The sequence below is a fragment of the Perissodus microlepis genome, chromosome 9, assembly GCF_051167445.1.
Source record: "Perissodus microlepis isolate ML-2025 ecotype Zambia chromosome 9, ASM5116744v1, whole genome shotgun sequence".
NCBI lineage: Eukaryota > Metazoa > Chordata > Actinopteri > Cichliformes > Cichlidae > Perissodus > Perissodus microlepis.
In genome coordinates, this window is record NC_140469.1 from 18,277,046 (window position 1) to 18,303,076 (window position 26,031).

At 39.0% G+C, this 26,031-nt stretch overlaps 1 protein-coding gene across 3 annotated transcripts in view; it reads left to right on the forward strand.

The window, feature by feature from the left end:
- The window catches only part of plod2 (procollagen-lysine, 2-oxoglutarate 5-dioxygenase 2), a 34,908-nt gene that overhangs the window by 1,940 nt on the left and 6,937 nt on the right, over positions 1–26,031 (forward strand). For all 3 annotated transcript variants that reach the window (XM_084939412.1, XM_084939413.1, XM_084939414.1), the window contains exons 2-13: positions 10,612–10,703; positions 11,540–11,676; positions 16,095–16,258; positions 18,598–18,710; positions 19,035–19,098; positions 19,380–19,477; positions 20,437–20,538; positions 22,438–22,563; positions 22,676–22,797; positions 24,312–24,416; positions 25,224–25,349; positions 25,865–26,006. In XM_084939412.1, the coding sequence (XP_084795538.1) occupies positions 10,612–10,703; positions 11,540–11,676; positions 16,095–16,258; positions 18,598–18,710; positions 19,035–19,098; positions 19,380–19,477; positions 20,437–20,538; positions 22,438–22,563; positions 22,676–22,797; positions 24,312–24,416; positions 25,224–25,349; positions 25,865–26,006 (1,391 nt within the window). The remainder of the gene's footprint in view (positions 1–10,611; positions 10,704–11,539; positions 11,677–16,094; positions 16,259–18,597; positions 18,711–19,034; positions 19,099–19,379; positions 19,478–20,436; positions 20,539–22,437; positions 22,564–22,675; positions 22,798–24,311; positions 24,417–25,223; positions 25,350–25,864; positions 26,007–26,031) is intronic.

A 26,031-nucleotide genomic window follows, 5' to 3' on the forward strand; every position in this document is an offset into this window, starting at 1 on the left:
CAGTCACCCATTTCCAGGCATGCATTAGATGGAAGAAAAGGCCATGAGAAACATTTGTTCTGCCTGGCATCAACTCGATGAGTATTTTGCAGAAAGGCAACATTTCCAGAGAAAGGGTCAACACCTTGGTAGTTGTGTGTTTGCCAGGTGGACATAAATATGTTTCATTAGAACAAGTTCAAATCACATGCCGCTATGAAAGAACAAGGTGTCACCACTGTTTAAGTAAAACTAGAAATGGTAACTAATAAGGCACCAATGAAAGGACCCTAAGTCCCTAGGTGTTCGTTAAACACTGGTTGTAGCACAAGATGCAAACGGTGTGATTGAGCACTGAAAAGGGTTCAGTAGAAGGAGTAGGAATTTACAGCTCTGCCCATTTCTCACCAGTGTGCACCTGGCCACTCATGGTGAACAACGGACATGGCTGTCTGGTTTGTCCGTTTTGGAAAGTTACAAAAATTGGGGCTGCGTAGACCCCCACTGTCCAGCAGTCTGAAAGAAGCCTTTCACTTATGTCTGAATGACTGTGTGAACTTCGGACGGAGCATTGGATTCAACATGCAGGTCTTGCTAATCCAAGTTTGAATAGTTTGCTGCAACACATAGTTTAAAATAACCAGCCCACTGTTAACCTCTGACAGGCATCCTATCAGAACAATGTTTGTCCATTATACTTGGTCCAGCTCTTATCCAGTTTGAACGTAAAGTATCCAGTGAAAATTGTAGCCGCTTAGGTGATTATATTTAACCCACAGACACACACACACAAGTATCATTTAATTTGACGCAATGCCTGATGTTTAATAGTAAATGCTGGCTAGGTTAAAGGCTATTTCTCATGGCTTGTACTCTGTCCCCCTATTCCATGGATAATGCATCTCTCAGCCCTTTCCCAGACATCATTGACGTGTCAACAGGCAGCATTTTATAGAGAAGAAAAGGAAACCCCACCTAAGGTTGTCCATGCCTTATATACTGTATAATAGCGCTCTCTATTGCCTGTAATTCCAGTCTAACAAACTTAACAAACCTTGTTGCCAAGCCAAGGTTGTAATCATGCCTTAGAACGTTGTCACTATGTCACCACAAGGTTGGTTTCGTGCCTTCTTTTCAGCCAAATATGTGTTGTGTTGTCTGCTTTTTTGCATTGCCTTGTTTTCTCTCTGCTGTGTCCCAAGGATTTTATGGTAACTTGTAAATGTATAGATACATGAAAACTGCAAGAAGCACAGTTCTCAAGGAAACTGAAAGCGAATGACACTTTAAAAATGTCGAAACACTCCCTATTGTACAAATAATCAATTATTTTAAGTAATTTTAAATGGATTTCTGGGAATCAAGCAGCTGTTGATCTTTAACAAAAGACATGCTGGCTGAACCTTATATTGATGCAGCTGAAAAGACTGAAAAGGCAGTACTTTTCAGACTCCTGCATATTCTTCAAAATTTCAGGACTCATTTAGATTGTAGTAATATTGGCCAGAATGCCAAAAATACTGAGGCTGGAAAATTTACCTTCACCTGCCAACAACTTAGACTTTGGGGCCAGTTTGCAGACTTTGCCTCTGAAAGTCATTACTATAATGCATTTATAGTAGAGATCAAAGGAGCTTGCAAAGAAAAGCGTCTGGACTTCTTTAAAGAAGTCCAGACGCTTTTCTTTGCAAGCTCTTTTGACTACGATGACCTGGATGACTGAGAACCTTCACAGACATTTATAGTAGAGAGAAAAACAACAAAACTTTTTTAGTTATTATTTATTTATGCTACAAAGTCAGAGACATGCTCATGTGCATTCCTGCTGTTCTGCAAAATTAAACAAAACTGAAAAGATCAAGGTGGAACATGAACAATGAGACAGTACATTATGTTTTGATTTGTACTTCATAAAACTGCAGGATAAGTCATTAGTCCAGGTGAAGGATGTGCTCATCAAGTGCCTTTTGTAGTTGATTATAATAATGGTTTAAGTAATTGATACACAACAAAACCAATTTTAAAAAAGAAAAATTCAAAAGTAAAGCCATGTTTGTGCTATTTAATGAGGCAGTGATTCAGTTTATATGAGTAATCATTGATTCTTGTTAAAATAAATTCCATAGCTGAGAAGAAGCCAACCCATGCTCTTAGGGACCTGCTCATTGTTTGCCTTAAACAAATCATTTCATTCCCTTTCCAGGTGCAGCAAGAGAAGCAAATTTAATGCCTGTTTTTCTCTCTGAAAACTGTGTGACAGTTCTGACAAATGAGAGGAAACTGAGAGAGAATCAATATAATTATGATATAAGGGTGAATTCTTCTGTTAGAAATTTCTTGGGACTCTGTGTTGTTGGTTTATTACAAATTATTCCTCTATGCAAACCTGAAATCTATGTGTAACCGCTGATATATATGATGTGTAGAAGAACATAAAATATTATTTGCCCATCAAATCCTGAGCCATCACTGGTAATGAAGTCACTGTTACGTTGCCACATAACTAAATGTTCACATCTTTTGGTTTTTCTGCAGTACGTACAACTAATTGAATTTATGCACTGTTAGAAAACCTTGCTATGAGGGCATCTCTGAAGAAATATTTCAAGCACAGTTCATTGGCTTTGCCACTGATGATGCTGGAGGCATGATGGGCCGACACTCCTCATTGAAAAAATCGCCAAGATGACTATTATTTATTGAAACATTTAGAGTACTTAGAACTTGTGGTCCATAATGCTGGAAAACACGTTACAGATTAATTTTCACATGTTTCTTAACTCTTAAAAGTTTGAAGTTCTGCTGGCGACCCCTCCTTCTCAGGTCAGATATTTACAGATATGGGTAAAAAGAAAGACTCAATCACTGTAAAAACTACTATCCAGGAAAGTAGGAGAAAATCTGAAATCAAAGCAAGTATTTTCTTAGGAATCTACTGCAGTGTTATGTTAATTCTTTCTTTAAACTAAAAGCATTTTGAACTGTTGCATTTTAACATTACGGTATGTCTTATTAAATACTGAAGTTAAATAGCACAACTACTCAAGTGGAGATGGGATGTAATCCTGGCATGTTTGCATTGTTGTGTTGGCTGTGAGTGTCTCAAACAAATTGTCAGACTGAGAATTGTGAATGTTAATTTAACACTAAGCCTAACACGTTGCAACAGTAAGACATTAGTCTAACACACATATACAGTCCTGTTAACAGCTTTATTTTGACATATGGCGATTAATTGGAGGCCTTCCGCAATCTGATTGAGTGATTGAGTGAGTCCGAGTTGGACCAAGACAGATTGCCTTGCACTGAGCTTGCAGAGGTTGAGGATTTTGCATGCTCAACCTCTGGACAACCAGCTGGTTGTAATCAGTCTAAAACAGCAAAAAATTAAAAAAAACCTGAAAATCAGCCCAATCACTTACACATTTTTCCTGGTTGCACAAAGGCTGACATTCAATTTCTACTCTAATGTGATTGAGACCTAAGTTGTGTTTGTTATTCCTTATACAGCAATTCAGCACAGAATACATTAGCATATTGATTGAGTGCTTAACCTGCGAGTGCATAATGTTGAACTGGACTATGTGTTCCTTTCATTACTGAAAGTCTATAGTATAACCAGCTTTTTGGCAGAAGAGAATATTACTGTCCTAACTGTCACAGCATGACAAAAGCTAGATGAGAGATTAGCTTTTTTTCTAGTTTTTATTTGTTTGTGTAAGGAAAGGTAATGAGCTATTCCTGATTCAAAATGATGTGTGACGAGACTACGAAAATTGTTTCCTGGCCCACTGTTGGTGACATCATGCCACATCCTACGCCTGAAGTGCCTGTGGTTTGAAATGTGTAATTAAAAACACAGCCATTTCTGTGGATACCCTCCGTGGCTCTTGTGTTATGGAAATAGTGTGTTTTATCAGTTATGGTGACTCTGGTAGTCACTAAAAAAGAAACTCTTTATTTTAGTTGTAGACAACAAAAACAAGACTTGTTTAATCAATTCTGTAAGCAAAAAGGTTTACTAATGCCTTGCCTATCCTCTAAGGCTACACACAGGTTAAAAGTAATGTCCTCGTGTCTGCAAGCTCCAGTATGAAAAGTGAAACTTCTGTGCGTAAGCCTCTTTGTGGTCACATTAAAATTCTAAATCTTCCAAAGCCTTACAAAATAGCTGTGGGCTGGGTAGTGTGCCTTATGTGTATCTGAAAACTTAGAGATGAAGGGATGTAAATGTCAGGGATTAACAGCTTAAGAGTTCATTCATTTTTGTGTACATGTATTCTTCTTATATTGTACACATTCATATGGTCATTATTTTCTAATTTTTATCAGTGCCAAGTTATCAGTATCAATATACACAAGTCATAAAGCTTCAGAAATACCCTAATCTCTCACATTTCAAACAAAGGTTTTGAAATGTCCAGTCAAGATTGGGTTTGAACTTTTTCTTCAAGTCCTCTGTCCCTTCAATGTGTTAAATCAAATTTACTAGCCTTCTGAAGGAGACTGACTAACGCTGTGTGGCATTTTAAATAATGTGGGTGAGTTAAATAACCAAGTTTGCATTGATATTCAGATCAACGCCTTTCTCATTCCAGCTGTGGCCCAGTATCTCAGCTGGGATGCCGGCTGATTGCAGATTCTTGTGATGGCTGAATTTGAATAATTTCGGAAACTTTGGCAACTGATACAAGTGATGAAATATTCATTCATCAGAAGCTGAAGTATACATTCTTCCAGGGTTGGAGTTTTGCAGGACACAAGAAAATACAACAACCTCGTTATCTTCTATCTGAAAAATCTTAATAACGCTGAGGAATGTCATGGTAGACAAAGATAAGCGCTGTTTGCAATGACTAAAGCCAAGAACACCTGGCATAGCTCCGTCACTTCCCAGCACCAGTATGGCCTCTGGAGCTAATCTTCCTTCATGCACTCAGAACAAAGCTTCCTCCAAGCATGTCTCAGCGCATTTTAGAAGCATGCCAAAAGTAGTCCTTTATGTTAAAACTTGGTTGGGTCCTTAAAACAGTGTTGTTATATTTTGTTGCCAAACCAACCTTGCTTCTCCAACTTGTCTTAGGAAAAATGTGCTTTGGCCAGCCAAATGATTCTCCATTGTACTTTTCTTTTATATAGTTATATTTTCAGCAGCATTACCTTTAAAAGAGAGATAATTGTATGTGAAGGACTTGTTACTTTAAGTAACACAATGAAGGGTTTCAGCTATACAAAGTGCTAGTATAAATCAGCGTTAAGGTTCTGGTTATGCACGAGAAGCAAAGCCATACATTAAGAGGAATCTTTAGAAATCCATTATACTCAGTTTCTTAACATGTTCCATATACTCAGAAATGCAGGAACTCAACACAGACCTTAATTAAATTTAAATTTACATCACAGATTGGCTTTTCAGGAGTTTCTGCAAGAATATCTGAAAGTTCACTTTGAAATCCTTGCATGAAAATCTAAATGACCTCTGAATGAGGTTATAAGAATTCTCTTTCTAGCTCAGTAGGTCTCTTGTTCTTGCCATCATGCTCTGGTTAATATGGACCAATTCCAGCAGACTGTGAATGAGGCCGATTGTTTCTCGTTGACATGAACAGCGTCCTCAAGCCAGTAAATGCAGATAAAATAAGTGTAGGTCATTGACTGCAATATTTGCGAAGTATCTTTACTTACTTGACCAAAATAGAACTAAGGCTTGTGTTCACTGGCCAGGACCATCTCATCAAAAAGAATCCTGTTATCCTTATGTGCAGGCCAGGGCACATTCCCATGATACCCCTTTCCTTTCTGCAAGAAATGCTTACTTAAGCCTAGCCCCAGCCAGTGAGTCAGAACTTTTGCTCATCCAAGTGTGAAAGTTTACCTAGACGGCTGAGCCCCATGTGGTGCAGAGGAAAAGTGCAAAGGAAAGACCACTTGGCGTCCATGCCTTTTTTGGAGAAGAGTTTCAGCAGCACTGTATGAGCTACATTCCTCTCCTCCTGTGGGCTGTTCATACACTACTGACAAGAGAACACGCTGTGTTTACCCTGACTAGACACCAAAACTCTAAAATCACAGCTGTATGAAAACCTCCCTTTTAAGTGTTACCATCTGCCGCTCAGTTATGCTTCATTATGGGTGTGATTATGGTGTTTGCATAAAAACACATCAAAGGACTGCTGGTCAGTTGCCCTAAGATTCAAAATTAGTGTTAGACAAAAAAACAAAGGAAGATGTGTATTTCTATCACCCTGAAAAAGTCCCTGGGATTAAGTCAAATAATGAAGGAAGTGTGTCTTCTATTAACACCCTAGCTCAGGGGTGTCCAACTCCAGGCCTCGAGGGCCGGTGTCCTGCAGGTTTTAGATGTGTCCTTGATCCAAATGCCAAATGACCTCCTCAACATGTCTTGAAGTTCTCCAGAGGCCTGATAATGAAGTAATCGTTTGATTCAGGTGGTATCTAAAACCTGCAGGACACCGGCTCTTGAGGCCTGGAGTTGGACACCCGTGCGCTAGCTCATCACCCAGTTATTTAGTTGGTCTAAACCAGGGGTAGGCAACTCCAGGCCTCGAGTGCCAGTGTCCTGCAGGTTTTAGATATCACCCTGGGTCAACACACCTGGATCATAGTTCATTCCCAGGCCTCTGGAGGACTTCAAGACATGTTGGGGAGGTCATTTGGCATTTAAATCAGCTGTGTTGGATCAAGGACACATCTAAAACCTGCAGGACAACAGCACTCGAGGCCTGGAGTTGCCTACCCCTGGTCTAAACCAAGCCTATAGTAGCTATCATTATTATATTAAACATGAATAATATAGGTTATGAATGTTGCATAAAAGGATATTTATTTCTAAAAGAAAATTTAATATTTGGGGGAAACAAGTGAGATGGTATAGCTAGATTAGATGAATGATTGAACTATTTCTTTTCACTATTATAATCTGTTATAATTTAATAGTCTGTTATAATTTCATGGAGCCCTATCCCAGAAGCTTGCACTAATCTAATATGACAGTGCTGTTGCTCCATTAAATAATGAAGAGTGAACAAGTCTTCTAAATGTCTCCGCCTAGAAATAGGCAGATTTACCTGGATTTCTGCTTTAATTGGTAGCAAAATGTGGTCTGGTTTTAATCTTTGTCACAATAGCAGACCACATGCTGGTTAAACTAGGAACACATGAATGGCTTTACTTTTAACGTTTCTGTTGAGCACATTATATAATTACCCAAAATGCTGACTGGAAATGTGAACCCTTGAAGCAGCAATAGCCTCCATCAAACGTTCCCTGACAAATTGGCTTGGCCCATCAGTTTTCTGATGGAACTTTGGCTTGCATTTGAAGACAGTTTCACAATATCCAAGCAAGGTTAACATCAACAGTTCACATGAGGGCACTGAAACTCCTAGGGGATTGCCATAAATGTTTGAAAAAAAAAGAAACACTTGGAATGTAGGAAATAAAAGTGTATGTCTCATTTCTTTTAAATCAAAGGTGGTTTACATTTCCAGGCTATACTTAAGTGGGAGCTTGCTTGTTGGGATGCACTCATGTGGTCTCCATGTTTATGACAGGAGTGAAGTATGTGGTTCCGAAAGGTCACGCCAGAGTCACAGAGGAGTAATTGGTGTTAGCTGTCAGTGCGTTTCTTCCTCATGGGAAATGTCTCACTGACATAACAGGAAAGTCACTGTTTTTCTTTTCTTTTTTTTCTCAGAGTATATACTGTACTGAAGCACAGCTCTTCGAAGTGAAAATAGATGTCACGGTGCAGATATCACAATATGCAGCACCCTGTAATCTTTCATCGTAGAAATACAAACAAACCTACTTGAAGTCTTGAGTTTATGTGTGTGTGTGTGCAGAAAAAACAAATGGAGTTAATTTCAAAAAGAAATACTAAACATTTCCCCTGGCTGTAATTACAGCCCACAAGTAAAAGAGACCTTTCATGGAGGTTTCAGAATTTTTCCAAGACATATTTGTGTGCGCCTTTTCTGTCTGCAACATTATGGCTAGCTTCCAAGGTACACAGTCTGAAAGTCTGTTCTTTTATCCCCATACCTAACCTGGCTGACCTGTGAGACATCAGCTTTGCCTCTGTGTCTCACTGTTCAACCAGGTTTAGGGAAATGGGCAAAATAGAACCCTTTCCTGCAACCGTTTAAATAACCTGTTTTATAGAGCGGTATGAGAAATGTGTTTCTCAGCTGCTGGAAACATCATCCCCTGGCAGCACTGTGCTCCAACATCTTCTTGCTTCAAGCCAAGAACAAGAACAGGGAACACCTGTGGTTCAGAATAGTCATCCCTTGCCTCTTTACAGCGATTGACGTGAAACTCTTTCTTTTAAATGTTTCTAGGTTTTGTTGGGTGACATAGCATTTGGAACTGTTTGGAAAAAGCAAGACAGGGCATTATTTCCACTTTCTATCAGGACTTTTACGTCACACTAATACTGGAATGGCTGTGATGATGGAGCCACAGACTAGACAGAGATGAGAGCTAAGTCTAAGCTAAGTCACACTGACGGTAAAGGGATGGAAAGAGTTGCAATGAGGTTTCTGGACAAATACAGCTCTAGAATAGGACCTACCATGTGAACTAGTTCCTTACTTGACAGCATGTTTAATTTTACACTAGTTTCTGAGGTTTGTTTACATATATTCAGTTGTTTGTGTTTTTTGTTCACATAGTGAGAAGTAGTAGATAGTTGTTAGTATGTCTGTGTCAGTTTGTCCCCAGTTAAACAGGCCTAGAGACTGGTTGGTGTCTCCCTAGCAACCTCCAGTCACTAGGGAAGCATGTGTACACCCCAACTAGTTAGCGAGGGGTCGCTGGAGGTTGATGGCTGTCACTAAAAAATCAGTTGCTAAAACTCCAATTGGTCACTCAGACTTAGATACTGGTCTGTGGCCCCTGGTAACTACTGGTTACTCGGGAAAAAGGTTTATTTACTGATCAGTCAGTGATTGATTGCCGAATGCTGCTGTGTCGCTAGGTGAAACTGGTCTCACGGACGTCTGTGGTAGTGCTGCAGTCATCCACAGTTTGCTTAGAAGACACAGACTTGCCTGCAAACACTTGCTAACTACTAATAAAATGGTAGTGAAAATGTGAAAAGTGCAACACAAATGCAAATAAGACTGTTTGCCTTCAGAGTAAAAGCTGTGCCATACTGCTGCAGCCAACAAGTTTCAAAAGCAAAGGGTCTCTGTTTTACCTTTGTTTCACATTTTTTAAGTTACACTATCACTTGTTTGCAGACAAATCTTCTGTTTTCAGGGTAGTTGTTCAAATGTTTTAAAAAGCCCATGCTCCTCCAACTGTTCATTGTATGGGGCAAGGGATTGGGACAGGAACTAAGGTCTCTGTATCTTAACATTGAACAAACATTACATTTTAAAAACTAGGGTTTCATAAACTGCATTTAAATTATATGAAATAAAACTGAAGCAACAAATTGATCCACATCAAAGGACAGCCATGTAAGATTTATTTGGCCAAGATTAACAGGTCTTTCAAGATGAAAACGTGATGTCATAACATGTCCTTTTTGAACTGCCTAATAATTTAACTCTTTATACGTCTAGTGAGGTTTGCATTGCAGTCAAAAAGACAAGAAAAAAATCAGTGATGATAATCGTGTTAAACTTTGCACTCCAAAGGAGAAATGGAAGCTCTTTAACTATGTTCTCGGGCAGGCTGCATTTTTGAGTTAGGTCCTGTGGAAGCGTTTATAAGTCCCAGATATCTACTCTTTCCCACTCCCAATTCCACTTGCCAATGTCCAATAAATATTTTACAGGGGTTTAATGGAACTTTGTGCTGTATATTAAACAGAGGATAGTCTGGTTTCCATATTTGAAAAGCAGGAATAGTTCTCAAATAGTCATTTAAAACCACATAAAAGCATCATTAACTTTTTTGTTAGCTTGTCTGATGGCTAGCACAGAACAGCACATTTTAAAATGTAAGCTAGGAATTAATTAGTTTCCCCCCTTTATGTTGTAACACCATTTCATGAAAAAGATTTAAAGATGTGTGGTTCCCCCCCCCCACCACCACCACCACACACACCTCATTTTACAAAACATGACAGAACAAGTGAAAACTAGCTCAGTGAGTTGAGCTTTTGAGGAATCCAGACACACTACTGTGAAAATTTGCATTTGGTTAACCCTTCTTCAGACCTCAGTTTTCAGCACTCAAGGCCACTAGAAATATCCTGGAGGTTTGTGGGAGTTCTTCTATCCCAAAAAGGAAGAAATTATTTTGTCTGTCTTTGAAAATACACTTCCGTTTTGGGATCAAACTAAAACTACAGTAGTCCCTCCTAATTTGAGACATAGGTTTGCTTAACCAAATAGTTACCAGTATGTTGACATAGGTTTGAGGTTTACAACGATCATGGTCCACAAAGAAGTGGGAATCTCAATGCATATATTTAAGCTTAGAAAAATATACACATTTTTGTGGATATCCTTCAATGAAAGCCAAAATTTTTGCAACCTAATATGTCTTCTGCAAGAGTATATCCCTGCATCCCTGTAATTTCACAGGAAAGAAAGTATTTGATGACTTAAGGTCAAAATAAGGAATATTTAACGTTCTTTTTGTACTCTTTTTCAGAGAAATTGCTCGTCTTAACTGTTGCAACTGAGGAAACAGATGGTTTCCTCCGCTTCATGAGGTCTGCTGACTATTTTAACTACACTGTGAAGGTAAAACTTTCTTTTTAAATTTTGAAAAGACTGCATATTCACAAATCCAGAGTTAAGGGCACTGTACTGACACACACAGCAGCAAAATGTTTTAACACAAACTTCCCTGGATTGATTGCACTTATTAAAGGAAACAATGGAGTGGAGCAAGCTGCAAAAACATTCATGGATAGCGTTTAATCTGGATCCAGAATTCCCCTCTGTGGTTGAAACAATTGCAAAAAAACCACGCTTTTTCCTTCTTCTTTTTCTTGCTCAGGGTTCAGTTCATGCTCTGCCCTCATTTGTATGCTTCTGGGAAAGGAATGCAACCAGACAGTTTACAGTTGTACACAGCTGGGAAGAAAAAAAAACTCTCAGAGGCTTTAGTCATACTGATCAACTTCACAAAAGTGACGGAACTGCCATTTAAGAATCCAGAAAACTCTTAACATGCTTTTTTGTCTACTGGGACATTTTAAGGCTTGCATGCTCCGGATGCAGTGCTGTGTTTAATCATAAACACTATGTAAGATTAAAACATCAGCTGTCTTGCAACGCTCCCATTTTCATTCCCATCAGACAATGATTCTCTGTGTCCTCCAAATCGAGCCATAAGCGGGCTGATATCTTGTAGCAGTTGTGTAGACTGAACGCAGCGTAATAAGCTCTTCAACTGAGCGATATTAACCCATCAGCTTTAAAGAATTTGAATTATTTTATCATTAATCAAGTAACCAATCTGACAGTGCATTTTAGAGTTGTTGTTTTTTTTTTGAAAACTATACAAAATAAAACTGACAGACAAGGCAGGGCTGCAAGGCCAGTTTTGGGACTCATTGTGTGTTATGTTTTAGGTGTTGGGAATGGGAGAGGCATGGAAGGGCGGCGATGTGGGTCGTTCTATTGGTGGAGGGCAAAAAGTCAGACTACTGAAGAATGCCATGGAGGCTCTGGCTGATCAGGGGGATCTTGTTGTCCTCTTTGTGGATAGGTACGTTCTGTTTTTTTGTGAACTTTTCTTTAATATTCAGATTCATTTTCTGTTAAATAAACGCATGATTACATGGGAAAATATATAAAAAATATGTCTGATTGGCTAAATTTATTTTAATCTAAGCCTTGACGTATGTAAGATATGCAGAATATTCCTAATAGACATTTGTGAAACAGACATGCAGACAAGCAAAAGCCTTTATTCTGTTATTATGATATTTACAGTGAATAAATATAATAAATTAGAAAAAGAATAAGTTGTTTGATCGTGTGCTTTTGCTTCCTTACACTATATACTTTTAACCATCAGCTTTGATCTGATTTATGTTTTCTGTTTCAGTATAAAAAAGAGATGCAAAACACCTTTAATTGCTACGTAGAGCTATAAATGAGATATTGTAACTAATTTTCACAATCACAGAGCATAATAATTGCTTTGAAAGCCTTATTTCCTGAGTGAGAGGTGTTTCTGCATATTTACGTGTGCTCCACTTCTTCTTGCAAAGGCCTTATTATAGAGCAATACCAAATACATGAGGAGAATAATTCTCCCATGCAGGTAGGTGAATTATGAGTTTTGCAGTCAAATGGAAAGTTTCACTGAGTAAATGTGAGTGGTTAAGAATAATAAGAGCTTTGCATGCCACGTTTCCTTAAATAGAGCAACAGACGATCATACTTGCCATACCATGTGACATGAATAATGTTCACCATAATTGCCGTGCAGAGCTGTCACACCCTTGAAACAGGTAATTGGAATGTATTTTTTTTCCTTTTAGAGGAAGTGATTGTAGTATATTCAACTGCCTCTGTATTTCAGAGGATTAGGAAGCCAGTTAAATGTAATTTAACATCTATAATCCTGCTAGACCACCTCGGGTTTTTTGACAGTTTCTGCCTTTGCTACAATCACAGGCCTATATTTTGTCTTCTGATGAATTTAGTCATTAAACTGTAATTCACTGTGTTTTTGTGCGTTTTAAAAAATGTGCTGAATTTTCAAAATCAAAACGCCTACATGCATTTAAAAAAAAGACACATGCATAGATAGAAGTAATCACTTCAGTGTTTCACGTTGCACAATATAAATTGATAAATGTGTTTTCTCACACCTTTGTAAAGACAGGAGGAAATGGTTATACCATTTTTAAATTCACAAGACAGGAGAATAACACGTTTTCTGTAATTGCTGCATAACTATGTCCAGATGTATTTTCTCCTCTTTGGTGCCTTTGACTTGGATCAATGCTACTGCAGCAATCAAAATGTTAATGAAGCAATGACAAACAATATATACAGTACATGTTCTGGATTTACAAATACACTATGAATTGCACTGTTCATCATACGTTGACTGGCACTTTTTACTGGGTACTTTATTATTGTTCAGCTGCTCATTAGCACAAATATCAAATCAGCCAAACACATGGCTGCAACTCAGTGCATTTAGGAATGCAGACATGGTTACAACAATGTGCTGACGTTTAAAGTGAGCATCAGAATGGGAAGGAAAGGTGACTTTAAACATGGCAAGGTTGTTGGTGCCAGACAGGCTGGTGTATTTTAGAAACTGCTGATCTAATGGGATTTTCCCACACAACCATGTCTGGGTCTTACAGAGGTCCAAAATAGAGGTCAGAGAAAGAGAAAATATCCAGTGAGTAGCAGTTCTCTGAATGAAAAGGCCTTGTTAATGCCAGAGGTCAAAAGAGTCAACAGTACCTCGAAATGATCACTGGTAACAACCAAGATGTGCAAGATAGCTTCTCCGAATGCACATAATGCTGAACCTTGAAGTATTTGGACTACAGCTGCAGAAGACCACACTGGGTGTCAACAAAAAGCAGGAAACTGAGGCCACAATTTGCAAAGGTTCAACAAATTTGGAAAACAAATTAATTACATGCTTGATGTCTTGATTTCTGGTGCAACATTCAGATACTAGAGTCCGAATTTGGTGTAAATAACATCCCTTTTACTAATGGTTCAGGCTGTTGGTGCAGTAATGGGGCACAGAATATTTTCTTGACATACCTTGGCCTCTTTAGCACCAATGGAGCATGATTTAAATGCCACAGCCAACCTGAGTATTGTAACTGAGTGAACCCATTTTCTGATGGCAACACACCATGTCACAAAGCTCAAATCATGACAATGTTATTGACAAATTTTCTCCTTACTTCATGGTAAGTAGGTAACAATAGGGCACCTTCGAAATGGGATATTTACATCGTGGATATATAGGTATCACGTGAATATGGACCAAAATCTCCAAGGAATATTTCCAGCACCTTGTTTAAGCTATGTTAGATACTGGTTACATTCACCTGCTAGTTTGTGTTGATGAGTCTAGCAACCTAAAACAATTCTTGGTACCAGTAGTTAATATTCACTAGTTAATATTACACAGTGTTCAATCACACCAAAGTTTGGAATTGTAGCAAAACAATTTGGCATTTCACTACAGTGATGGTTAATTAAACATCATGAAAAGACATTTGAGTAATTTTAGGTAAATACGAGAAATACAGAGAAAGAAATCTAAAAGACAATTGTTTTAATGGACAAATGTCTTTTGCACCTTTCTTGGTTTGCAAACTACATGAATGGTTACTATTGTTTTGCAATTGCTTTGCTTGGCGTGGTGATAAACTGTCATTGCACAACTCAAGCTATTATAAAAAAATGGGATTTAGTTCATGTTAAATCCCCACAAGTACAGACGAGTGTACACTTCCCATACGGAAAAGGTATATATAGGGCTGCTCGATTATGGCAAAAATGATAATCACAATTATTTTCACTGAAATTGAGATCTCGATTATTTGACGATATTTATTTAACAATAACAATGTATTGGATAATGACTTTAAAAATTGTCAAAAAATAATATAAAATAGTGTGCAAATACTGATAACAGTGCAAATGTTTGCAATATAAAAAATAAATGAAAAATGTAAACATCTATGTTTAGTGAACTTTGCAGTGTTGCTCTGTGGTGCAGCTACGACACTGTAGCAAAGTTTACACACTATGTCTGCTTGATCCACGTCTGACTCCGCGAACCCATAATGTTTCCACACCACTGAAGTTTTTTTTACCTCTCTTTTCAACCAACAGCAGTCACTCTCCTCTCCAAATAACTTCTGCTTAGCTTTCCGAGCTTCCCTCTGGTCCTCTTAATCAGCGGTCCCCAACCCCCGGGCCTCGGACCGGTACCGGTCCGTGAGTCGTTTGGTACCGGGCCGCGAGAGTTGAGGCTCAGGTGTGAAATGTATAGTTTTCAGGGTTTTTATCGGTTTTCAGCGTTATTTTGTTATCGTTTTTATCGTTTACTCGGTTTTCCTTGGTCTTTTCATGTGTGTTATGAATAAATTTTCTTTTTTTCGGTACCGGTATTAGTTTTATTTTGTTGTATTTATCCGCGACACCTTAAAGGCCGGTCCGTGAAAATATTGTCGGGCATAAACCGGTCCGTGGCGCAAAAAAGGTTGGAGACCGCTGCTCTTAATTGTTGTGACACGTGTTCGAAATGCAGGGAGGTGCGCTCGATTTGCCACACGGAGCAGCGCGAGAGTAAAGCACGAGGGAGGGGCTAATAATCTGCTCAGTCATTTTTAATGATCGTTGAAAGCCCAGATCGTAATCGTGATTAAAATTCGATTAATTGAGCAGCCCTAGATATATATAAATCTTATAAAGTTTGTATCGGTCTTGTGTGAAACTTGTATGAAAAGCATACAAGAGTGAAAACAGATATAAGATCCCTTGAAAAATTATATAATGAAACTTGTATGTTTTGGATACTTACTAAAACAATATATGAAAGTAATGAGAAAGTGGCCACTTTCATGAGTAAATCATATAAGTTTTTACTATTTCTTTTCCATATGGGTTCATCAGAGCCACATCTATTAGAAAATATTTATTAAGCAATTATTTTGGGAATGGTGTCACTAAAATGAATCGCCTCTTTTACTGTTATGATTTCACACCTCCAAGTAATAAAAAAATCACCAGAAATATTACGATTTTCCACATACTAAAACATCTGACCTTTGGGTAATAGCATACTTTTAAACAAGTCACCATGAGGCTTATATAATGAGGTGGGCATTTTCCCCTCAGTCTGGCGCAGAACTGTATAGGCCATGCATGCATCAGCACAGTTAAAGTACTTTTGTGTGTTGGTGGCTGACAAATCACAGCATTTTTTGAAATGCCTAGCAGTGCAATCCACAGTGCTTGGCTAAACAAGTGTTCCCACCTGAAGAATGTCTACTGTTTACATTGAGATGTTTATCAGTCTCAGGCAAGTAGAAGCCTAGCAGGTGTGTCAGATGTAAGATAAAAGATGTTGATGAAGTTGAAAGGTTAAATGATCTATTGCATTTCGTCTTCACTCCTCCCTTTTAGCTATGATCTTATCTTTGCTGGGGGACCAGAAGAAATTCTCAGGAAGTTTCAGCAGGCCAATCACAAGGTGCTATTTGCTGCAGAGGGACTGGTATGGCCAGATAAACAGCTCGCTGACAAGTACCCCTTAGTCCGCACTGGGAAACGCTACCTCAACTCTGGAGGTGGGTTCTGAATATGAAAAGCTGCTTTGACTTGTTAAAGTCCGATCTCTGAGACTTTGGAGTAATAGTAACCATAAATTGTGGTTAAAGAAAGTGAGTTCAAAAGACTAGACTAGCCCTTCCCTAGCGGTACATCTACACAAAAAGCATTGCAACTTTGTTTTTTTAATACCGTGTTTGGCATGCATCTGACAGAAACAATTCACTTCTATTTTAACCAACCCAGCTGTCTGCACGAGCTGTATACCAGCTTGCATTTTACTCAAAGAAGAAAAAAAAGATGTGAGGTCTTCTTTTCTGTGTTCTTAAATGCACAAGTAGAGGGATTGTATATTAGTCTCAGCACAACTACATACTCTGCCTGAAGGCATTCTCTTTCTGCTGCTGCTCTACACCTCCCGTGTAAACATAATGTTTCTAATTCAACCCTGTCACCCATGTTTTACCCTAAGTGACAAAATCCAGGCATCTCCAGAGAATAAAATGTATTAGTTAGGGTGAATGGTTCCTTGTGTTGGACAACTGGACGCTGCAAATCTGAAGGCAATATTAGGATCATTATGGCAATGGTTTCCACTGAAACTGGTTCCAATGTTACCCACTGTGTTTATGTTATGTGCCTAGATATTTTATGCTTGACTGTAAACACACCTAGTTTCTATGTGTGCAAAGGGATTTTGAAATTCCACCATCAGCTGTCAAAGTTTGAAGACCTGTAAGCCTGGCTGGAATTCGGGAATTTAAGCCGCACTGGCCCTTCAGAGTTCTACAGTTATGAGAGGTGGAGAAGCTGCGAGACCTGCAGCCCAGTGTTAGTTTTAAAAATACAATACCACTTAATGTTTTTATTATTATTATTATTATCTTTTGCTGCGAAATTCAACTATATTTTCCTTGTAATCTTGCTCCGTCAGGTATTTCCTGTCTGCGGTACACTGGAGGTGGGTGAATCCCATGGCATACTGCGGTTTCTTTTCTTTAGTAATGATCCTCTCTGCTACATGAGGGGATGTGAATACACACCTGAAGATGTGAAATGAGAGAGGGGGAAGACAGTTCAGAATATGTGCACTCATGCAGACATTTTTAAGAAAGAAACAGTAACAGTATGTTCTCATATATAAGCCGTATGGCCTGGTCATTTGCATCCTGCCAGTTCTTCAGGACATTGAATTACTGCCTTCCTTGTGGTCATCAGTGTGGTCTGACCTCCCATATTGGAGCCCGGCTGTCTCAGACTGATCAGAGGCTGTTTTTAGCATTCATTGTCATTGACATGACATGTGGATTTGTCTTGGGCCCCTGAATGTGCCACAGTTTGTATAAAATTGTAGGCTTTGTTTGTGTTCCTAACGCTACCGCCCAAGTGACCATTGGGGAAAGTTTTATAGCATCTGGATGCATACTTTGTCACAGAGAGTCTAGTGTCTTGGAGATGCAGTCAAGATAGGGTTATGTTTGTGTGTGACTGCATGTGTTTATTTAAGTAGAGTGAGGGGTCACGCACACGAACAAAACTACTAATGGGTAAAGCTAATTACCTGAAATCCCTGGGATTTAGCCATTAAACCCTGTCTGTCCAAGCATATATATCGTAAAAAATGTGAACTGTTGTTTCATATTATGTGTTTTCATTCCTGAGAATGTTTTATGCTGCCTCATCTAGTAGAGCAGTACAAGACACTGAACGTTTCCAACAGGCATGCAATTCGCAGCATTTGAGGTGGACTAGCTATCAGAAATAAAAGCTTACAAACATAAAATATGATTTCTTTTGAACATTTTTCTCTCATTCCTGCCGCTTAGATTATGTCATGTCTGTCCATCGACTTGTTTACAGTGTCTGAGGCTTTTTTCAAATGATAGGATGCAAAATGGAGCAAACCAGCAACACAGCCAAACCCTGCAATCTGTTATTGTGGTCACTGTCCTTGAGCAACACAGTGAAGAAAAGAAGAGGCGTGGGGGGGAAATTGGAGTAGAGATTGCCATGAGAATGTGCATTTATAGTGTGTAAGATACCACCAAATATAGTTTCAGAAACTCAGCTAGCAGTAAGTTGTGTTGTTCTAAACATAAAGATCCTTCTTACTACCCATTATTACTCTGAGGGAAGAGAAAGTCCCTAGCTATTTCTTGTGTGTGCTTGGGATTATTGCCAAAAGTCACACTCTGTGCTAAGACGTCCAGGCTTCCCAAGTATTTAGACCTACACCATGGAGCCAGCAGTTGTACTGTAATTGTCACCAACAGCCTACCAGCCACGTATACCACTGTAAACATTTCTCACCCTATCTTTTACTGCTGGATTTGTGTTTCACACTGTTTATTACTTTCAGGTATAATAGGCTACGCACCGTACATAAACAGAATAGTTTCACAATGGAACCTTCACGATAATGATGATGACCAGCTGTTCTACACTAAAATATACCTGGACCCATTACAGCGGGTAAGTCCTGCCAAGAGAGCAAAGATTCTCTAAATCTGTGGCTTGGTTCATGTCTCCATTGTGTTTTTTTAACCACGGGCACAGTGACTTGATCGTGACTGCATCAACATCTGCCATGTCTCAATTAGTAATGTAATGGGAGCTCCACAGCTTGGCAACAGGTTCAAATTGGATGTGGTTATTGCAATAACAGAAGACAGACCCACAAGAGTAAACTGTGCACCACTGAATCCCAATGGCAGCATCTTAATTTAAAACACATGTCTGTGTTTTAAATTATGGATAGCTATGGATGGCTAAATGTAGGTCTTTGTGTTCTTACAGGAATCTCTCAATATGACTTTGGACCACAAGTGCCAGATTTTTCAAAACCTGAACGGGGCTGTTGGTGAGAATTTAAAGATATTTTATTTTCTAATTGAATAATCTGTGAATCTGTATAATTTAAACTCTGTCTTGGATGTCTAAGTGGCAAAAAAAACAACAACCAAAAAAAAACACTTAAACCAACATTTGATGTTGGTGCTGCCGCCAATCTGTGGATTACTTTCAGTGAACATGTAGGATTTGCAGTTTATAAGTTCTAAATCCTCGCAGCTCTTGCCCATGTAGTATGTCAGTTTTCAAAATCTGGCCTAAAATGTCTTGTGTTCCCCTTTTTGTTGGCAGATGAAGTGCTTCTCAAGTTTGGAACGGACAGAGTGAGAGTTAGAAACACGGCGTACGACTCTCTGCCAGTAGTTGTCCATGGCAACGGAAACACCAAAGTGAGCAAGAAATTGCAGTCAAGGACGCACCTAATGTAGCCTACTTAACGGACAGAACAGATACTTTTAAGATAATTATCCTGACCTATGACACTAACCTTGAATGTAATTATCAAACTCTTTCCTGCCATTTGCAAATGAGTTTCTGTTGGCCTTTTAGACTTTTAGATTTTATCCAGCAACCATTCATCACTGCTGCTGATGTTCTGTTCGTTGACTCTACTTACTAGTAATGTGATACTTGCTAGTTACCTAGGCATAAAAGGCAGTGAATATAGCTACAATACTCTCATTTTGGTTTTGCCATCACTCAATTCTACATCATGGTGTAGAGCTGAGGAAACTAAAAAGCAGGATGCCCGCTATAATTCTGTTGATTTTTCTTCTGGTCTTTTCCTTCTCCTGTCTCATTTTCTGGCCAACTGCTTATGTTTGGTCTTCCCTGTTAAAGAACCAAACCCACCAAACTACTGAGTCATTCTTCCCAGAGGGCACAACAGCTGAAAGAAAAGCTTTTAATGAGAGATCACAGTGTGAGCTGACTAGCGAGATGTCAGACCATTAGTTAATTTTATTTCCCAGTTATCTCGCCAAGTTGAGTTTTGTGACAGCTACACGATCACGGTGTTAACGTCTGCAATAACAGACTGGCAAACGGTAGCAACCAGGAAATTACACGTTCTCACACTAAATACAGAGCAGCAATGGTTGTGCTAACAATATGTTGAAAGTTATGAAGAATGATAACATTGTTGCCAAGCCTTGGCTTCTGTAGACGACACATCACTCTGTGGCCTTTAGTCTGACCTGCAAGTGAATGTGTCCAGTCATGACACAGTCGTACAATAAATCTTTATGTCCACAGTTGTATTCCAGGTTAGGATTTTCAAACATATCATAAGAATGTGACCTCAGCTGTCTCAAGTCTTTTATTTACTTTGAATGCTTTTTTCTTGCAGATGTATTTGAACTATCTGGCCAACTATGTTCCCAATGCATGGAACTATGAACACGGCTGTAGCCACTGTGATGATGACGTCGTAGACTTTTCTCAGTTAAAAGTAGGTGCACCAGACTGCTTTTTTCCATCTACTTGCCATCCTTTTTTAGTCTGCTTTGAAATAGCTGCTGTGGAAAGTTCTTCTTCAGCCTCTCTTCTGGACTCCGGAAAGGATGACACATACAGCCCATTTCCCAACATCAACCACCCATGTATCACTGACTGTTTAGACAGTAGTTGAAGATCCCAGATTTTTTTCCGTATTTCAACAGATAAGCAATTCTGTTGGTACTCCACTGTCTTTCCAGCGATAATAGGTTATGTGCCCATTCTGCATTTCTGGACCATTTTAAAAGAGCATAAGTGCAAGGGGAACTACTTGGGCAAGAGGAAGCACTGCACATCTGCGGTGCAGGATATGGCTTTTGAGGTTTTCTGAAGGGCTCATTTAAAGGGGTGTCACTGTCGACCAGGCTGTCTTTTAGCATGCGCCGCACTGTGGGTTTTATCCACAATAGTAACTTACAGTGGTTGTACTGAAAATTTGTCACAGAGTTCAACCCAGGCTGGCAACGTATAGCCGGCAGGAATGGCAGGCAATAGGAAATGTCTATTGCTGTGTGGTTACGTCTGTCAAGAATGGTGCCAAACTTTACTTCTGGGTCCTCTAGGCGAACACTGTAACCAACACAAGATCTCAGTTCACCTTTATTTATTTTTACCTTAAAAATAGTTTGAGGAAAATCTGTCTATTGTAGAGCAAAATGTGTTTTTACTGTTCACTAAAATTGATGTTTTCACATTACACAAATAAAATTGCTGTAATCCTACATGCTGCATGGATACACTTCAATAGTTTAACTGGAGCCGATTCAGTACAAACCAAGCTACATGAAAGGCATCACTGTGAAAGTTGCTATTGGTGACCTTCCACAGTGAATGAAGAAAACACTGCTCCTTCTCAATAATAGGCACATTAGAAAGGACATTTCATTCCACTGTGCCCCTTTGTTTATGTGGGACAGAAACTGGTGGGAGCTCAGGTCATGTGGAAAGTTTGGTCATACTGTCCAGGCCTTTCTTGTGGGGTAAACCCAGTTTGGAGGAGGTACTTGTTGGTTTTTAGTGTACTTGTGTTTTGAGATTGAACTTAAGCCCTGCAATGACACTGAGAGTTACACCACAAAAGACCAAACAATCCCACCCAGGCCACTTCATTGCTTTTCTTTAACTGTTTCTACTGTTGGGTGTTGCTTTTCTCTGCTATAAGAAATGCTAAGGGTAGCTTTTTGCTTTCGTTTCAATGTTTCTGTCTGCTCCTGCTTTTCTGTGACAAGTTAAGCTCACATTGCCTTGATGGATGAGCTCCCATTCTTATGCCTAAAACACAGTCATTGCGGAACTTGCAAATTAGATGGTTCTTCTCGGATCTCTTTTCATCCTTGGTCCAGACCTTTGCCATGAACTGGTCAAGAGGATCAAGAGTCCAGACTGAGCTGTGTGGGCTGGAGCTGAGTGTCATGGGAAAGTCTTTGCTCTTCTCTTCTCTATTGCTTCATTTTTCCATTTTATCTTTATTTCCTCAACTTTCTGCGGAATCATTTTGTGCACGTGTTTGTACTGTGGTTTTGGTTACCCACTTCATTAGATTACAACATATCAGCTGGTCAGGATGGAAGATGTTCAGGAAATTAATGCAAAGGGTTTTGCAATGTGTTAACAACATATTTAAAATGTTAAAGCCAGCACCAAATTCTGCAAAGACAATAGTCAAGGCACAATTCTAAAGTAAAATCAAGAAAATAGAGTTAATGCAGTGACAGATGTATTGGCTTCATGGTTTGCTTATGTGAGAAATGAAATGTCAAAATCATCCATGATTTATTTTAAACAAGTCTTCCATTGCCAGGGACACTTTTATGAAATCTAAACAATATGTCTTTCTTTCGAATCTAAACAGGAGTATCCAAATGTGCTGGTTGGAGTATTCATTGAGCAGCCAACTCCATTTCTTCCTGAATTCTTTCAGCGACTGCTGACCCTGGATTACCCAAAGGATAAACTCAAACTTTTTGTCCACAACAACGTGAGTATATGCAGCTGCATGTGCAGTTTTTTTTCCTTCCTAGATCTCTACATGGCTCCTTACACAGTATGTGGTGTCTCTGTTAATCCATTAATATTGGTTCCCTGCTCAGGAGGTTTACCACGAGAAGCACATCCAGAGGTTCTGGGAAGAGAACAGGAATGTGTTCCACAGTTTCAAAGTTGTGGGACCAGAAGAAAATTTGAGCCAAGGAGAGGCCAGGAATATGGCAATGTATGTATAACTATTATAAATGTATCATTTCTCAGAATCTGAAGTTTCTTAGAATTTTTGAATGATTATAAAGGCTATGGTGTTTTCTGACTTTGATTAACCATGCAATACTTTCAAAACCTCTAAACGGGTTTTCATGGTTTCTGTTTGGGAAAACAGTCATCTTTGTTGCTAGAAGCATGAATAATTCAGTGCAGGCAAGGTCTGTATTAAGAATAACCAGAGAGACAAATACACCTGTGGTGCTGCTTTGTAGTCTTTCTGTATTGATTACTCATAAAACGTGGTCTTAGGTTCAGCTAAATCACAGATTTACAGATAAACATAATATGACTAAGCTAATAACAGGCAAACAGTTGTAGTTTTTGCTTCTGAATATCATTCACAGTCAAACCTGGGAAAAGGTGCTAAGGAAACTGGAAATGTGGGCTGTAGAGCTTCCCCTCTCTATCAATATAATTGCTTTTAGATAAAAGATGGTAGTAGGGGTCCACTCCTATTACAGAAAATAAAGTCGAGTTATTTAAGTCTTAGTAAGCTCTTTCTTAATGGGTTCATGCTCTAAAGTCTAAAGTTTTTTAACTATAACATAATGTTTATTTTGTAAATTATCGTTCTAAAGGATGACAAGGCAGGGTATGTTTTATTGTAACTGTCAACCCTCTTCAGCATCCCAGTCAGGCTAAGGCCAGCAACTTGGTAATTCAAAAATATGAATTTTCTTAATTTTCAGCCATTCTAATGTTTTTGATTTTTTAAATTTTATTTTTAATTATTTCCTTCCTCTATCTGTGAAGCCTTAGACCCTATTTTTGAAAAGCAGCCCCAAACATAATGCTCCCTCTGCCATACTTTATATTTGGGCGTGCTTGATTTTTAGCATGCAATTCCATTTTCCTTCTGACATTATGGATTTCTACAACTAAGTCTGAACTCTTCACATCTATCTACAATTCATCATAAAGGAATTGTTGTAGAAGGAAAACAATTATTTAAGGAGGACCAATCCAAAATGTCTTCTCATAGTTTAGCAGGTGTCATAAGCATCTACAAACATCTGATGGAGACTGAGACTGTCCTCAAGAAGGTTGTAAATGTTGCTAAATTAAATTCATTGACTTATTTTTTTTCCAGGCTGCATTGTGACTGATTTAAAATCCTCGGCAATGTGTAAGGATTCACAAACACACACACACAGGTGTAAACTGCAGCTTTATTTGGACCAAAACATTTAGGCACAGCATGCCGGGAAGCATTGGTCAGCACAGCCCTGTAATGAAGAAGTCTTAGGTTTATTAGGAGTCTCTAATTTTCTGAAATCTCCTTATCCACTGGAGGTTTAAAGATAGCAAGAGTCAGACTCCACCATTGAAAATTACACCTTATACTTTGACGCTGATAAATCTAAAGCCGTGACAGTGATTAATTCCAAGCCTTTTATTGACCGTAATCAGCTCTGGGTTGGAAAACAAAAAATCATTTTCTCCGCCATGTCTGTGTTTTAATTTCATTAGGGATCTTTGCCGTCAGGATGCCACATGCGACTACTACTTCAGCATAGATTCTGATGTCATGCTGACCAACAGACAGACACTGAAGCTCCTCATTGAGCAAAACAGGTAATCACACAGTAACTGGAATAGAAGCCACAACTGAGCCTGTTTGGACCTTCTTGGTAGCTGTTGTGATCATTGAACCATTTAGTTTATCCCGCAAGTGGCAAAACCACAGGAACATTACAGCTGAGTGAATTAAAGTTTTAAAATAGGCTGCGTTGGCTTCCTGTTTTTCTCTGGCCACATGGATACAGCAAAAGAGTCTATTGAACTAACTCAGAAATGCCACTTTGCATTATACAAAAAACAAACATTCAACCTCTTTTTGCCCTTCTGCAGCTCACGATCTTAAAGAAACCTTCCCATAAACTAGATGTCACTGTAGCCGTGGCATGGTATTGTGACTGGCGGCATGCAAAGTGGAAGACGTTTACGGATATTTAAAGACGGCATGGGAATTCTCAGCTGGCACAGAGGTTGTGGGAGCAAAAGTCCAATTTATCTCAACCAAGAAAGTTTACCATTAGCATACTGCAGTATATATACGAACCCACACTGTGATTTATGGTGGTGTTATTTTGCAAACTTTTTCCCAGTTTATTTAACAGAAAGAAAGTACACTTCTTTGAATTGAGTCCAGCATGACGTACTGGTGTGGCTCGAATCGTGGTTTTCTGTGATCTGTTTCTGACTTTGCAGTGTAATATAAAGTATACTATCCAGCTAGAGGTTGAGACTTTAGATAGAGGCCTTACCCCAGTGGCAAGTGGTCCGGTGCAATAGGTGGCTGCCTGCTTGGGAGATTTCACTGAGTTTTAACTGCCCTGGCAGAGTTACCATCTCTTCACTCCGTCTCTCACTTTCCAACAGAAAAATAATTGGCCCCCTTGTCACTCGTCACAGCAAGCTGTGGTCCAACTTCTGGGGAGCCTTGAGTCTGGATGGGTATTACGCCCGATCTGAAGATTATGTTGACATTGTGCAGAGAAAACGCGTGTAAGTCACAAGAGCAATAAGGGTAAACAAAGTTATGGCTTTGCATTTCATGGTTCACAAAGCAAATGTGGGTACTGGATCTCTGAGCATGTCCGTAACTATGAATAAATCTTGCACCGTTGTGCTGGAACTATTTTCCTTCATGTTTAGCCACAAAAAATAAGACCTGCTAACTTAGAAGGCCTATGTGAACAGTCAGAAAAGTGATTTGATGAGAAAAACACTAAGTTAAACTTTTATTTCTGACTGACTTTGCTTAAAAGTAAGTTAGTAAGTTAGATTTGCTCTAAGATTGCACGGAAACACCCACAACAGTTGGAACTCAGATTGACAGCATGCAGAAAATAAATGGTTGTTATGTAAGTGTCAAAAGATTCTAAATGAATATGCTGAGCTTTTTTTCTTTTCTACCACACAGTTCACTACTGCACACTTTAAGAATGCATTCTTACATACATACATACTGGATTAATACAAAATAAGCACTTCCCGTCTTTATGTCTTGTTGTTTCTAGGGGTGTGTGGAACATTCCTTACATGGCACATGTATACCTTGTCAAGGGCAGTGCCTTAAGGAATGAACTGAAAGAAAGGAACTACTTTGTTCTGGAAAAACTGGACCCAGATATGGCTTTATGTAGAAATGCCAGAGAAATGGTAAGAAGGCACAACCATCATCTTT